Here is a 16,183-nt window from a genome sequence, read left to right as displayed (position 1 = left end):
GTGGTGGGGAGAGTAATGGTGGATAGGGTCAAGGGCAGCTAGGAGTGAGGGGTGGGGTTGGGGCAGAGTTGGAAGGACTGGGAGGTGGCATCTAGGTTTTAGACCCTGACTGCCTCGTCAGGGCTACTACCTTCCTGGCTTCTGACACTTGTGCTGCCCCATCCCACACCAAATAGATCCAAGGATCAGTTGGAGACCTGCAGGACCTCTTTTTATTTCCACCCCCAAACCACATTTCCAGATGTCTCTGCAGCAAAGTGAAATTCCACACAGGCAAGCCTTAGGGGGGGAAAAAAAGAAAAAAATGAGACAATTGGCAGTGAAAAGCAGAAAGAAGATGGAGGCCTTAGAGAAGGGAGTATCCCTGAGGAGGTGGGGACAAGGGGAGGAGAAGGGGAGGAGGAGAGGAGGAGGAAAGCGGGCCTGTCCCTTTAAGGGGGTTGGCTGTCAATCAGAAAGCCCTTTTCATTGCAGGAGAAGAGGACAAAGATACTCAGAGAGAAAAAGTAAAGGACCGAAGAAGGAGACTGGAGAGACCAAGATCCTTCCAGCTGAACAAAGTCAGCCGCAAAGCAGACTAGCCAGCAGGCTACAATTGGAATCAGAGTCCCAAAGACATGGGTGAGTTTCAAAAACTTTAGCATGGAAAATTCAAGCCAAAGCACAGGAATTTGCAAGAACTTTGCGGTTCGGGGTTTCTAATGGTTGAAATGAGCTGTGTTTTGGCACCTGTTTTCTTTTTAATTCCTTAGCACGCAATTAAATTAACTCCTTTGCTGTACTGAGAATGATGCTTTATTGTCAAAGAACTCCAGCAGCACGTGGAGAGTCCCACAGGTCCTTGGAGAGAGTGCCCGGCGGGCTGGATGTGGTCATGTGTTCTCTTACCCCCTCACTTCCCTCTACCTTCTCTTTTCCCCTGGTTCCCAGGCCCCTGTAATGGCCCAGTCAGCTGACATCCCTGGTTTTGCTGGAGGAAACTAATGTTGGCTGGCCCTCAGCTGTTCAAAATAATTGCTTGCTTGATACAAAATTTGGACCCTGCTGGGCATCAGAAGGAAACTGGGAGAGATGGGCTCAGGCTTGGCCATGGCTGAGGAGGCCAATCTCAGGTTCAGGAAATGAAAATAAAGTCCTCAATGGCTTTACCATAGGGAACGGATATGGGTAAGGGTGTGTGTGTGTGTGTGTGTGTGTGTGTGTGTGTGTTTGTGTGCGTGCATGCACATGTCTGGGTGACCATATGTAGCAAATATTAAAGACTTAGCCTTCCTGAGGCCATGGCTCAGACTCTAAATCCTTGCTATGACAAGGAGGTTGATGGGACCTTAGGGCTCTTACTGACTTGGTTGAGTACTGAGGGCTTCTCTGTAGAGAAGCTATGAGGTCTGAGGTCTGGTCTCTGGTGGTGTCTACTCAGAGCAAGGTGTGCAGAGCACAAGGGTCTTTGTCCACACAGGATGCCACAGAAACATGTAGACATTTCTCACATTTGGCAAAACAAGAGCAGCAGCTTGAATACATCCTAAATGAAATGAGAATCAATTGTCCTGAGTATTCACCATCAAATGTAATACTCAGAAGGCTCCAACAACATCCATGGAGATAGGTTTTCAATTATACTAAGCTGGTGTCAGACTTTAGGTTGTTTCATCCTGAAACACTGAGAGAGCTTTTTGAAGCGTGTATTCAGGCAGGATAATTAAGAGGGCAGAGAACTTGTCTAGAAGTTAACACAACCAGGTTTGAATCCCAGATCTGCCACTTATGAACTTCGTGACATTGGGTAGGTTGCTGTGAATGATCACTTCATCATCTGGAAAATGGGGATAACGATAACTGCTTTGTCTACTTTCAGGGTTATAAAAATCAAATAATAATGATGTGGGAGTCCTTTGAAAATGGGCAAGCTCTAGAACAATTGTAAATAATAATCATACCAATTATTATATAATAATGCATGTACAGGCTGACTCTTCTTTACAAAGTGTTTGGGCTTTCTTTGTATGTACTCTGTGCACTTGGGTAAGAATCATTTGTCCAATTGAGTGTGGCCAGGTGAGAAGTGAATGTTGGAGGAACTCAATTCCTGCCCTAGGTAACATCAAGAACCCTACCTAATGTCAAGGCAGCTGATTGGGTAGCTTGTGAATTAAAAAAAGGAGAGGGAGTAAAGAAGGATGCTGAATATTACTTCCTTAGAGGATGAAAGCCCTGAGGAAAAGGCAGGAACAAATAAGGTGACCATAGGGATAGTTTCCTGTTATGGAGGCTGGATGATTTCCTTCAGGGGAGATTACCATAGTGAGGGCACAGTAGAGGTTGTGTATTGGATACCAGATCCTGGGGGTGGGCCATCCTTGGGCCAGGTGCACATGATGGAGTAGCCATTGAGTTCTCAGTTATTCAATGACAAAGTATCTCAAGTACTTTGTAAATAATAGACCATCTCCAGCAAGGTACTGAACTGCTACTACTTCTGACATGGAGTGTTTGCTGTTTAACAATTGTAGTAGACAAATTATATCGTGGAATCTGGGATTGGAAGGAATTTAAGAAGCTGCCTGAGCTTATTCTCAATGCAGGATTCCCTTCTACAACAGCCAATTAAACATTCCTACAGCTTCTTCTTAATCACCCCCAGGAACAGGGAGCTCACTACCTCAACCATACAGAATCCAGTAGGATTGGAAGTGAAGAGGAACAGGGAATTCAGTAGTGTCCACACAAAAGGTTTACGGGGGAAATGATAATTCATTAAAACTTGTCCTGACTTGGGAGAGGGATGTTCCAAATGAGTCTTTGGGATAACAATGGAACCGGAAGAGAGCCAAAGAGCAGTAGCTGATTATTCTCTGCTTAGTAACATAATGCCATTACTGAACAGCAAAACATTGGCTCCTGCAAAGCCTGATGTCTGAGAACAGTGGCTGTTACCCCGGTAACCAGACTATGATGCTTCCCTCCAAAGGTGGCTGTTTGCCGAGCAGAGTAGTTTTGGCTGGCTCAGAGTAAGTGAATGTAGCCTAGGCAAAAAGTGTGGAGGCAGAGCAGGGGTCCAGTTTTTTACAAAATGCCTGAAGACTATCTGAATCCCATCACGATGGCCAGAATGCTGCAAGAATGCCAGGAGCTAAAAAGAAAGCAGATTCAAACCAGCACATTCACTTACCTTTCCTAGAGACACTGACCAAAATGATCATAGGTAGCCTTCCCCACCCCACTCCTCACCTTGGCCCTGCAGAGCCAGAGGCGCTCTTGGAGAGCCAGGCAGATTGAAAGGTCTGCTCTGCTTCGAGGACCTTTTGCTCTGGCTCTGTGCTAGGAAATCCAACAATTTACTCAATAGCCTGACAACTAGAACTATGCTCTCAAATCTCTCTGAGTAGTAACAAGGCCCAAGAAACCCCTGGGAAATGGGTGGGAGGGGAAATATAGTCTCCAAACCTATGAAGGCAGAACCCCAGCCAGTGGAATCTTTTTCCCTTGTTACCTTTTTGTGTATTAACTTAAATCCTTGAAAACCATCCCCAGGATTCCTGGTGCTGAAAGAAATCAACAGTAGAAATGCCCTCCTTGCCCACAGAACTTCAGGTCCAGAGAACATCAAGTCAGGGCAGTGACCTGATCAGGAAGGGTCACAGCAGCCATGGGAAGTGAACAGAGTAGCTTTCCCTTCCTTTCCCACTGTCAGGGCCTGCCCAGTGTCAAACTCACAGCAAAAGCTCAGCAAGTACTGATTGATTAATTCCTCCTTGGTTATTTTAAAATGGTCCTAGAGGTGATCGTTCAGTTCTGCACTGGCCTCTCAGCTTTCTGCCAGACAGGGCTCTGGAAAGGAGTCAGTGACATCCCGAGGAAGAGAACAAGGTTCCCTAGATCAGCTTCACACTGCAACCAAGGGGAGAGGAGGAAATGGTGGGAGACTAACCTAAGGAATAAGGTATGAAAACTGTTGTCTCTCAGCTTAGTGCCAGGTGCTTCTCTTTAACCTTTCCAGAAGTGGGCAAGGCGAAGACAATGTGTCAGAGATAGAGTTTAACAATCCAGCCTCTACCCCAGTCTCCCAATGTTTGGGTATAAATTGGCATACATGTGTGCACATGTGTATCCATGCATGCGTGCCTGTATGTGTGTGTTTGGGGAGGAGTAGGGAACATAGGAAACAAGGTGGTCCAGGTGCTGTTGCCATGGCAATAATAATACCTGTTCAAAGAGGAGCCTGAGATTCCTTTTATGTTTAACTCTGCATGACTTGACTATCTAGCAAGCTTGGATTCCCATGCCTCAGGGGCTACAGAGCCCCTTTCCAGCGCTTGAATGTGGTATAAGTGCTGATTTCATGTAGGAAAGACAAGATTATAGGCAGGGCTTTGTCTGGTCAGGATAAGGCCAGAAGCAAAAGTCTTTGTCTCTGGCACCTCCTGTTGATTGTTCTTTTACTCCTAGAACCCACCCACTCATCCCCATCCATCCCCAGTACCAGTCACGGCTGCTCTAGCATCTTGGTCCTGTCAACTGTGATAGGTCCTGATCAAGGGAGCCTCTGTTCCTGGGGTGAGGTTAAGGGGTGGGTTCTGGGAGGAGGGTAAGACTTTAGCTCAGATTAGAGACTTAGGGAGATGGGGCCAGTTTTTCACTCAATGAGCCTGCCTGTTGTTTAGCTCTATTGTATAGGGTTCTTCTATCTCTCCCTTTGTCAGCTGGATTCAAGGGACAGGCTGGGAATTGTGCAAGGCACAATTGGTCTCTTTCTACCATCCCTTTCCATGAAAGCCCTTCCTTTCCTCCCTTTGATGGGTTCCCAGATTCACACTAAATTTCCATCACGGAGCTTGTCCTTGAGGCGTTCCCAGGGCATGGGAAAGGAGGGAGGGCTTGGGAGCTTTTGGCTCCTGCTTAAAGAGACAGCATCAGGATCAATCCAGTCCCTTGGATAGACGAATCTGGATGAGTCACAGCAGTCCCGTTGATCCTTTTCAGACTCCTGTGAAGAGCATTAATGAGAAGGGCTTGAAGTTCTATCACAGATTGATTAGACTAGTTTGGGGAGTTCGCAGATATATCTAGCCAACACTGAATATCTCCCCTTTGCTTACATTTTGCCCACAGGACTTGGTTATACACATTTTAACGCTAGATTATAGGCAGCTTTGGTTTTTGATTCACAGACATGTTTGTTTTCCCCAATAAGACTGAAAGGTCTTTGAAGAAAGGGACTGGGCCTTATAATTCCCTTTTGTTTCCCATAGTGTCTAGGTTACTGCTAATATGCTTAATAATTGTACTGAATCCAATGAACAGAAATGAAAGGAAAACACCGGGGAAGGTTATTATTTTTCTTTATCACCTCTCAACAAAGTCAGGTGGTTTAATCCAATTCTGTTGCATTGGGTAATATTGTTGCTATATAGTTCTTTTATGCCAACTCCACCATGTTGCAGTCTATACTTAGCCTGGAAATGTGAGAATGTCCTTGCAAGAGCCAAGGAACTTCTTCAGAATCCCTCACAGCCTTCCTGAATCAAACCGATATCTTTTCAACCGTGAAGTCTTCTGAAATGGAGACCCTCTGGCTTTAGGTTCACACATTCCCAAATCAAAGGGAACCCAATGGACCTTTCTCAGAATGTTCTGATTGTCAACTACTTTGATGACACAATTTCTTGCATGTTCTAAGTTTTTCCCAGTTGGAATCCAAAATTTGATTTTTTGCTTGGACTGACTGACTGAGATCCCTCACTTCTGCTGAACTTAAATGCCCCCAGAACAAACATTTCATTTCAATGTGAAGAGGTGGACACCTGATGCTTATGCTGATATTGTTGAACTGTTTATAGCTGAAGAGTGATAGATTTATCCAGGGCCATTTATTTCCAACTCCATGTTAGAGACTCATTAAAGCCTATGTCCTTTTGTACCTTGCTTCGAGTGGCAGTGGAGCAGAAAAGGGGGCGCTAAGTTATTTGAGCGCTAAGAAAATGGAGGAAAAGTGGATGTAAGAAGAAAGAATATCAGTTGATGATTCAGAGTTGCTCCCATGGCTTAGCCCTTTATCACCCAGTAAGAACACTATATGTGATACTCTCTGGTTATTTGGATGATGCTTGAGGGATCAGATAGACTAAAGTGGCTTTTTTCCTCATCTTTACAACCGTGGAGGGGGCATCAGCTAAAACTTAGAGAGGAATTCTCTGTTTGGTTAGCAAGAGTTCACGTTTCTCCATCCCTGCTCACACCTGCACCACCATTTTAGCCCTTTCCAGGGTGAGAAAGCTGGGGTGAGTGAGTGGGCACAAGACGGTCACTTGCTACGGACGATGACTCTCCTTACTCTGGGCTAAACAAACAGTTCTTCCATTGTTCCCTGGGTCTGATCCCCTCCCCACCCCCAGGCCTGCAGGCCCCTGCAGAATACCAATGAGGCTCCTGAGATCTCAGGGAAAAACAAGGCTTCTTTGTCCAGGGGAGCTATGGAGGGCTCTGTCCAAGCCTTGACCCTGTGCTGGGGAGAGAGGGAACAGTGGGGTCACTGACCTTCCCTTCCCCCACCCCCAGGCTTCAGAGACCTTCTTTACTAGAAGATTCTAAGAGTTTGGGGGTGGAGAAGAGTTGGATAGGCCGAGAAGGAAAATGGCAGCACTGTTTATTTCCAAGCTCCTTTTCTTGACTTACAGGATACATCTAGTATCTTAACCTGTTGAGAAAGAGGAAGATCAGTTTCTGAATGTTTCCTGAGGACAATGAGCAATTTAAACTGCTATGGTTTTCTCTCTGGTATATACATGTGTTTATGTGAACATTTGCATTCATGCATGTGCCCCCGCCCTGGCACGTGTGTGCGCACGCGCACACCCCCCGTGGGCCAGCTCTAATGAAGCACTGCTTCCCACAGAGGCCAAGTTTTTTGACAGCAGTGCTTCAGTTCTTAGAAAAGGGAGGAAATTCAGTTCTGCTGCAAATGTTAGCTGCTTATTTTGCTTGGCTTGGGCTTCTGAGTCTTGTCTCTGGTGTGACATACAAGAATCTTTGAGGAAGTGGCTCTTTGAGTACCAAGGAAGGGCTGTCATTTTAGGGGACAGTGGGTAAGAGGACTCACTCATTCTGTGGCTCTGAGAACAGAGATAAGTAAATGTCTCTGCCTCAACTTTCTCACGATAGAGATAATTTGGTCCTTCAAAATCTGTTCACATGGATGCAGTTCAGCCAGGCAAATCACCAGATGGTCAAGCACTCAGGTCTAAAAAGAAACTGTACTATTATTAAGAGGTTCAGGCAAAGGACTCCCCCGGTCCCTGGTACCCTGGAATAGACAAGCGAGCTTTGGATAAAATCCAAACCTAAAAATTAATACAATTTATTTGATTTGTGTAAGGAGTTCCAACATGCTTTTCCAAAATAGCAGCTTCTCAGCACATTTGCTGATTATTTGTGTGTACGTGTGTGTGTGTACACATATTTTATATACACACATATTTTATATATGTGTATACTACATATATACACAAAAATACAAAAATAATTCATATGCCATATCTATATGATATGTGGATAGATAAAATCAGTGTATATATAACATTTTTCTGAAGAGTTTAACACTTTCATTTCTTCCACCTTTTGGGGATCTGGCTGAGAGGCCAGAGGGAGCCATCCTTTTCCCATCTAGTCAGTCATCTACTGGATATTTTTTAAGTTTCACTCCATGTGACATCTTAGAGCTCAGGGCTAGTACTTAGGGGCACCGCTGCTCTCAGAGCCTGTGACTTGCGTGCCTTTCCTGCTTCTCAGCAACACTGGCTTGAGGCCTGAGGTACCAGGTCTGGGGAATCTCAGGGACTCTTAGCACTTTAAGACACCTGTGTTCCCAGGCCCTGGTGTGTTTTGCCATTCCAGAAAGACGTTTCATGCTTTGTTGACTTTGTATAAAGTCTCTTTGTAGCTGTTTTGACAGAACTCCAGGGTAGGACTGAGGGTGGGGACATTGGCCAAACTGTAGTATTGGGGGACAAATCAGCCATGCAAAGTGTCCAAAAATCATTCAGCCTGCATTGTTTATTACTGAGAATAATAGTAATCCTCCCATTACCATTTCCCATCCTCTGCCAGTTCCCTCCTTTCCTTTGGACTGCTCTCCACACATCCAGACTAAGAAGAATCAAGCATTCCATGCAGCAAATACACACAACGTTCAGGAATACCCAGGAACATGGAATTTCCAAAGTTTCTCCACCCGGAATGCTGTTTAAGGCTCAAATGTTGTCTGACAATATCAATATCTCTGGCCTACACTCACCCCTTCCTGGAATTCTAAGGGCATTTACTCTTTATAACCATTTACTTGGCTGCCTGGAATTGTTAGTTGAAAATATTAGGTCTACCTAGCTCATTCTCCTCAGTAGACAAACAAGTCCCCTGTGGCAGAGTCTATGTCTTTACGCCTTCACACTCCACATAATACCTAGCACAATGCTGGGTACATAGTAAGTACTCCATAAGAGTTGATAAATGATGAAAACAAATCAGAATGAGAAGAAAGGAGGGAATGATTGCATCATCTCTCTAGCCGGCTACCTGAATACCGATTGTTCAAAAACCCACTTACATTCTGGGGATTAAAGGTAAGGATTTATCTTCAAGAATGGAACAAAGTATAGTTTGGGGGGGTCAATCTCACATTCTAAAAGTCTAAGGTTCTGGACTCTCCTGCTTTTGGCCTCTGGGGTGACACCCCCACCCCCACCCCCTACCATCCGTGCATGTGAGCACAGGGCCTGGCTGGGCTGGTGGAGAGTGATGAGTGATGAGCTATGTATTGCCCATCCCTGACTGTTTACCCTCTTTTGTCCTCAGGCTTGTTAGAGTGCTGTGCGAGATGTCTCGTAGGGGCCCCCTTTGCTTCCCTGGTGGCCACTGGATTGTGTTTCTTTGGGGTGGCACTGTTCTGTGGCTGCGGACATGAAGCACTCACTGGCACAGAAAAGCTAATTGAGACCTATTTCTCCAAAAACTACCAGGACTATGAATATCTCATCAATGTGTAAGTACCTACTGTCCCCCACGAACCCTGTCTATCTTTGAGATACAGAACTCATCAGTACCTTAGTGACTAGTAGGGGATTGGTGTGGGGACAGACAGGATTCCTGGATCTTCCTTCTGTGTGCAGGTTCTACCTGTGCCACATCTGAAGCCCTAAATGAAGGGAGAGTGCCACATTCAGAGGGGGAGTTCTGCCTGCCTGCCAGCCCACTCCTAACCACACCCACCCCACCCTTGCTTTGTCCCACATGTTTTAATTTCTGCTAAGTAGGGTTAACATGGACAGAGTTGGAGCCTCTGAAGTGGTCCATATAAAGAACTCGGGGGAGGCACGACTAGACAGGGTGGGGCTGCTTCTCTTGGTTTACCACACCACTTGAGTCCGCTCAGGCACAGTACTAAGCCTCTCCTGTTCCTAGGGCAAGTTAGACTCCTCTTCTTTCATCCCTCTTCCTTCTTGCCTAGCTCCTCTCCACTCTCTCCTCTGAGGGAGCATCTCTGAAGGGTCAGGTCAAGGAGAGTAGTGCCCCGGTTCTTCAGGTTACAGGGTAAACCAGGTGTTGGGAGGAGCATCTTCTTTTACTTCAATGAAGATAAGGTAGAAGCACAGAGGAAGAACCTAGTGATCCCTCTAAAGAATCCCTAGCCTTGTTTAGGTGCCCACTCAAGGGTCCAACTAACTTATGCAGCAAGGGAACTGGGCCCTCAATTCATTAGATTTTCTGGCTTTTTGTCTGTCTGTTAATGTAGGATCCATGCTTTCCAGTATGTCATCTATGGAACTGCCTCTTTCTTCTTCCTTTATGGGGCCCTCCTGCTGGCTGAGGGCTTCTACACCACCGGCGCAGTCAGGCAGATCTTTGGCGACTACAAGACCACCATCTGCGGCAAGGGCCTGAGTGCAACGGTAACAGGGGGCCAGAAGGGGAGGGGTTCCAGAGGCCAACATCAAGCTCATTCTTTGGAGCGGGTGTGTCATTGTTTGGGAAAATGGCTAGGACATCCCGACAAGGTGATCATCCTCAGGATTTTGTGGCAATAACAGGGGGTGGGGGACAACTGGGCGTGAGTCTGTGGCCACACCCCCACCCAAGGCTGGGTCCTCTTTAGGGGCCTGGCTTTTGAGTGAGGACGTGATGGCTGCAGCCAAATGAGAAGGTCAGGAAGAACGTGGTGCCCAGCTGGCTTAGCCTCACTTTTTAAAAGTTCCCTAGAAAATTTCATCTCAAAAGGAAAAGCATGAGTTTCGTGGGATGCTTTGTTCAATCAGACCATTTCTAAGCCATCTGTTGGTACCCCTTTACTCCCCTCCTAGCTGGGACCACAACAAGAGTAGATCTGACTGCCCAAGAGTTTAAAATGCTACTCGTGGGATTGAGATGTAGGTAGGTACCTGATCTGAGAGGGAGGGTGGATCATAGAAATTAAGTAATTGACTCCAAGATGGAATCCATAATATTCTGGGATCCTACATTGTTGGAGGCCCCAGAGGGGGCTAGTGTAGATCTGCATATTTAATACTTTATCTTTGTTAGAGGGCTATCCATGCTTCCAGTGAGGTATACATTGGTTTCCAGCCTCTAGAGTTAAAGATCCTTTGGGGGATGAACATCTGTGGGTTGTGGTGATGTCTTTTGTGGCTAGCAGTTGGCTTAGAAAGGTTTTGGGATCGGAAATTTAAATCTCTTATTGGCTTTGTTCAATAACTAGGGATCCAAAGTCCTTTGACAAAGAACATTTTCTAAGCTCAGCCTAAGGCATTTAAATGGCACGACTTTCTTTCAAGATCTCTTTTGATTTCTTCACACCTTATCTGCCCAAACAATCTCCTGAAGCCTCTCTAACCCAGGGGTCCTCCTCACTCCAACCCCCACCCATTCCCCCCACCCTCTGTCATATTTGGGGCCAGTTCTCTAGTAGATACTGCCAATGACATTTGGTAGAGGTGCCCTGCTTACTAATTTCATTTGGTGGAAATCCCTGGAACCTGGTTTCATGTCTGGTACATGCCATTCCAGGATCTCCTTGTTTATATTTCAATGTCTGCAGGCTGATGTTGATTTCTAACCACCCCATGTCAATTGTTTTAGTTTGTGGGCATCACCTATGCCCTGACCATTGTGTGGCTCCTGGTGTTTGCCTGCTCTGCTGTGCCTGTGTACATTTACTTCAACACTTGGACCACTTGCCAGTCTATTGCCACCCCCAGCAAGACCTCTGCCAGTATAGGCAGTCTCTGTGCTGATGCCAGAATGTATGGTGAGTTAAGGTGGCTTGGCTCCCCTACCCCCTATCGAAGCACTATATATTTGGTTCTTAGGGTAAGGAAGGTGGTAATTATGGGGAAAAATAAAAATATGGATGCTTGGATCTAGTTTGTTAATCCTTCTCATTGAAACTGGAGAGGTTTCTTCCCTGAGAAGGGAACTTCTTGGAGGTGGTGGGAGTTTTCTTGGCTCTTTGCACTGCTCTACCCCAGTTGACTGCTGTCCCCAACCCAGAAGCAGCACATTTCAATAACAAACAAAAAAATTTGCAACTGTTTTTTTGGGTAAATCTTTAGAAAAGAAGATCCTGATTGTCAGTAGGACCCAACTTTTCAGCCAGGATGATTAAAGATGGAAGAAGTGCTCCATATAGCCCCATAACTCTGTGAAGCTTACCTTGGTTGATATTTGTGTCTTATGCAGGTGTTCTCCCATGGAATGCCTTCCCTGGCAAGGTGTGTGGCTCCAACCTTCTGTCCATCTGCAAAACAGCTGAGGTGAGTGGGGCATTGGGTTATTTTACAGTGGAATGGCTAGTAACATAAAATTTCTACCCAACTTTGATTTTAAGGACCACAATTTCTTTTTGCTGGATTTTGAGTTAGCAAATTGCCTTCTATAAAATATTGCCTTAGCCAATGAGCATACATGGTAAAATATCTATTTTCCTTAAAGCTGCAGAGAAAGCCTTCCATTCTAAGACTTCCTCCCTTAAAAGAGAAATTTTTAGCTCTAGGTAAAGGTAGAGCTTAATGGCAAAATCCCCCAAGTGAAAATTTTCATTCTTTTACTTAAAAACCTTATCAAGAGAATGGGTTGTGCCCAGACATATGTAGGTTTTATAAAACACATTTAGTTTGGAACTTCTCAATCTCATTTAAAAAGAAAGTACATTTGAAAAAGGAAACACTGTATTGAGAATGGATATTATACACAAAGGAGGCAGGGGAATAAAAGTAAATCCTGAGGAAGAAGGCAGTAAACTATTTCTTTGAAAGCAAAATGTTTTGGGATTCTGGGCACAACCCAGGGGAATCAGTTGATTATTTGGGAAGACCATACTATTTTATGAGTATTCTGTGTTCTGGGTGCTATGGGGTCAGGTGCCATGGTGTACATTGAAGAATGGGAGGCCTACACTCACGGATGTAACAACTTAGTTAGAGATGCCAAATTAACACACAGAAAGATATCGACACATTCAAAAAGTTGCACTCATGATCTGCAGCAGAGCCTATTTCAGCTGTTGCAAGACCCAGTTCTCCCTTTTGCATTTTCTTACAGTTCCAAATGACCTTCCACCTGTTTATTGCTGCATTTGTGGGGGCCGCAGCAACACTGGTTTCCCTGGTGAGTTGTCTTTTAATGATCTTGGAAAATAAGTGGTCCTGGGATAGCTTGGGTACAGCTCTGCTGAAAGGTAAAAAGAGGTAGATTCCTTCTAACCTTGAAGTGCTGGAGAAAAGCTGCTGGGCAGAGACAGCAGAGTGTAGAGACTGTGGCCTTCTACTTTGGGTTGGCAAGGCAGAAAATTTTCAGAAATGAGATAAGAACAAGCAAAGTGGTGTGAGGAAGAGGAAAGAGATTCGTGGTCAAGAATAATAAGATAGAGCATTTACAGAGCATGTAACATTGCCAGGTGCTTTGCAGTCAGAAATTATAGTTAATTCTCAACACATTCCGGTCAGATCAGTGACAAGAACACTGAAACCTTACTAAACATGATTCTTGGTAGCCTGGAATTCTATATACTGTAAATAGGAATCATCTTGGATGCTCTCCAAGGGATTTAGTTACTCTCCTGAAAATACTGGAAGGACCTCTTAACATTATTAGAATTGTTATTATGGATGGTGTTTCGGCTCAGTGTCAATGTAGTGCATTCATTGTTCAGATTAAGAACCCGGGGTACTGAAGGGTGAAGCAATTTATCTCCAGTCACTGAATAAGTGGTGATCAACCAAGGATCAGCTTGCAGCACTCCTGGCCCCCACCGCTGAGGCTTTTCTACGGAGTCGAGTTGTTCCTCATCTTGTGAAATAAATGGATGCATTAAGCAGGGGAAGGCTGTGCTGCACGGTGTGGCTATGCGTCTACAGCAAGCACCCTATGAATCCAGGTCGCTCAGACACGTAAGATATGATGGCAGAGCCCAGTTAGTGTTCACTTTCCTGAGGAAAACTCAGTGCTGGGCTGAGCAGAGGTGTGGAAAAATTCCTTGTCGAGTTGATTCTCTGGGCCTGGGCCATTGGAAGGAAATGTCTCAGAGAGGACTTCTAGTGAAGTTTACAGGGCAAAAGCCTGGATGTGCTGCTTTTTGCAGAACAGGAGTTTTTTTCTTTATTTAACTATGATTTTATTTCTACCCTTCCTCGTTCCCAAAAGGAGTGGAGGAGGGAGCCTTTTCTACTCTCACTCATATTCTCTCTTCTCTTACCTACAGCTCACCTTCATGATTGCTGCCACTTACAACTTTGCCGTCCTGAAACTCATGGGCCGAGGCACCAAGTTCTGATATCCTGTAGAAATTTTCCTTTCTCTAATAGCGAGGCTCTAACCACACAGCCTACAATGCTGCGTCTCCCATGTTAACTCTTTGCCTTTGCCACTGACTGGCCCTCTTCTTACTTGACGAGTGTAACAAGAAAGGAGAGTCTCGTGGTGATTAATGTCTCTCCGTGGACTCTCCCCTCTTACGTACCTCTTTTAGTCATTTTGCTTCATAGCTGGTTCCTGCTAGAAATGGGAAATGCTTAAGATGGTGACTCCCCAACTGCAAGTCACAAAGAAATGGAGGCTCAATTCAATTTTCAAGCATCTCCTGAGGACCAGGAAGTGTTTTCTTCTCAAAGGGCACTTCCACTGATGGAAACAAAGTGGAAAGAAAGATGCTCAGGTAGAGAAAAGGGATGTACCTGGCCCCCTTGCCATTTTGGGGGCCAAATATATCCTCGTTGGTGTACAAAACTGAGAACTCATTCCTGTCTCCCTATTACCATTGAAGATAGAAGAAAAAAGAATGCCAGCAAAACAATAAGAGCATTTGCCCAAATCTACCTATTGCAGCTGGGAGAAGGGGGTCAAAGCAAGGATCTTTCACCCATAGAAAGAGAGCACTGACCCCGATGGCAATGGACTATTTAAGCCCTAACTCAGCCAACCTTACTTATAGCATAGGGGAGCGTAGTGTCTGTGGAGACAAAGGGGGCACCTGGCCTTATACCTCGTTAGAGAAGAGAAACAAGGTGTTGTCAGCATTTTCTCACTCCCTTCTCCTTGATAACAGCTACCATGACAACCCTGTGGTTTCCAAGGAGCTGAGGATAGAGAGAAACTAGCTCATACGAAAAAAGACTGGCCTAAGGAGCAGCAGTTGCTAGAGGCTAACGGTGTAAACTGAGCCAGCCCTCCGGTAGACACAGGATAGATAACTCTTTGGATAGCATGTCTTCTTTCTGTTAATTAGTTGTGTACTTCGGCCTCTGTCATATCTTCACAATGGTGCTCTTTTCATGGGGTATTATCCATTCAGTCATAGCAGGTGATTTGAAGATCTTGATTTGTTTCAGAATGATGCACATTTCACATTTTTCAGTTTGTCTATCGCTTGTTTGGGGTTGTACCAGAAAGGTCTGGAGAACGATTCTTTGGTTATGATTCTTTAACAAATGAAAATTGGACATTAAAAAACGCAAATGATGTGTAAAATTGGCTAGTTATTGCATCTCTTGGGATTTTAGACCAATTATTCCGTCCTTTGCAGAAACAGATTTGGTGAATTTGAACCTCAGTTTGAATAACCTATTTGATCATTCTTTCTAGTTGGCGGGAGATGATTTGATTTAGCCATGTTACCTTGGTGTATTAAAGAGTTAGGTTTAACATACAGGTTATTCTCTCCTGGTGCAGATCATATATCTGAATGCACCAGCCATCAGCTATTCAGTTGGTAAGCTTCCATGGAAAAGGAAAAGTGGAAAGAGTTTGAAATTCGAATAGCTCCCAGGTTTCAGTCTTCCCTTTCTGTGTTTGGGTTTTAACTTTGGGTTAAAAAATAAAAAGTTGATTTGTCTTTATTAAGGGAAAGATTTTATGGGTATGGCTGTATGTGGCTCTGTTGCTGTAAAGAGTCGTTTTGTTTTCTCCCCCAAAGTGGTTTCAACAACGTTTAAGGAGATGTAAGGTTTACAAAAAGACACTTGATATTTGCTTTCAGAACAGTATACAAGACAAGCTTCCAGGCTGCATAGAGGGAGCAGATGGAAAAGGTTCTGTAAGAAACCAATCAAGATCAAGGAAAGTGAAGTAATCCATACCTTGTGTTTTGTTTTGATTTAATAACATAACAAATAACCAACCCTTCCCTGAAAACCTCCCATGCATACATACACACATATACACACATGAAGAGAGTTAATCAACTGAAAGTGTTTCCTTCATTTCTGATATAGAATTCCATTTTTAACACACATAAAGGATAAACTTTTAGAAACTTATCTTACAAAATGTATTTTATAAAATTAAAGAAAATAAAATTAAGAATGTTCTCAAACACTGTGGCTTTTGATTGAATTGTTCTATTTAACCCTACAATAGCAACTCAAAATAATTGTACTTTTATTGTGCTTTGTTTAAGGAGCTTATTTATTTTTCAGGTCATACAAGTCATTCCCACAACAATTTTCTGAAATAAAGAGTAGATAAATCACTTCTATTTTTATAGCTGGAGGCACTAAGAAATAGAGGCAAATAAAGTACCCAAAGGAATCCAATAATCCAATAAATACGTATCTGAGCTTGGACTAGAACTCAACTCAGGTCTTGCTACCAACTCATTGCATTTTAAGGTTTCTTTTCTCTTAGAAGTTGGGTTTCAAAG

At 44.3% G+C, this 16,183-nt stretch overlaps 1 protein-coding gene across 2 annotated transcripts; it reads left to right on the top strand.

The window, feature by feature from the left end:
• Positions 1-483: 483 nt before the first annotated feature.
• On the top strand, positions 484-15,856 carry PLP1 (proteolipid protein 1). Of its 2 annotated transcripts, none has more exons than XM_060002665.1 (7): positions 484-621; positions 8,851-9,037; positions 9,788-9,944; positions 11,128-11,296; positions 11,728-11,801; positions 12,589-12,654; positions 13,748-15,856. In XM_060002665.1, exons 1-7 carry the CDS (start codon positions 618-620, stop codon positions 13,817-13,819), a joined length of 729 nt encoding a protein of 242 aa, XP_059858648.1. In that variant the 5' UTR covers positions 484-617; the 3' UTR covers positions 13,820-15,856. The 2 variants fall into 2 exon arrangements, with proteins under 2 accessions (XP_059858648.1, XP_059858646.1); XM_060002663.1 differs by having other exon boundaries at positions 9,788-10,049.
• The last annotated feature ends 327 nt before the right edge of the window (positions 15,857-16,183 follow it).

This window comes from Delphinus delphis, chromosome X (assembly GCF_949987515.2).
Source record: "Delphinus delphis chromosome X, mDelDel1.2, whole genome shotgun sequence".
NCBI lineage: Eukaryota > Metazoa > Chordata > Mammalia > Artiodactyla > Delphinidae > Delphinus > Delphinus delphis.
This window is presented reverse-complemented; position numbering and strand designations above follow the sequence as displayed.

Coding starts and splice junctions, on each gene's coding strand:
- PLP1 (XM_060002663.1), top strand. Junction 9,038..9,787: donor TATGAATATCTCATCAATGT/GTAAGTACCTAC, acceptor CTGTTAATGTAG/GATCCATGCTTTCCAGTATG. Junction 10,050..11,127: donor GGCTAGGACATCCCGACAAG/GTGATCATCCTC, acceptor CAATTGTTTTAG/TTTGTGGGCATCACCTATGC.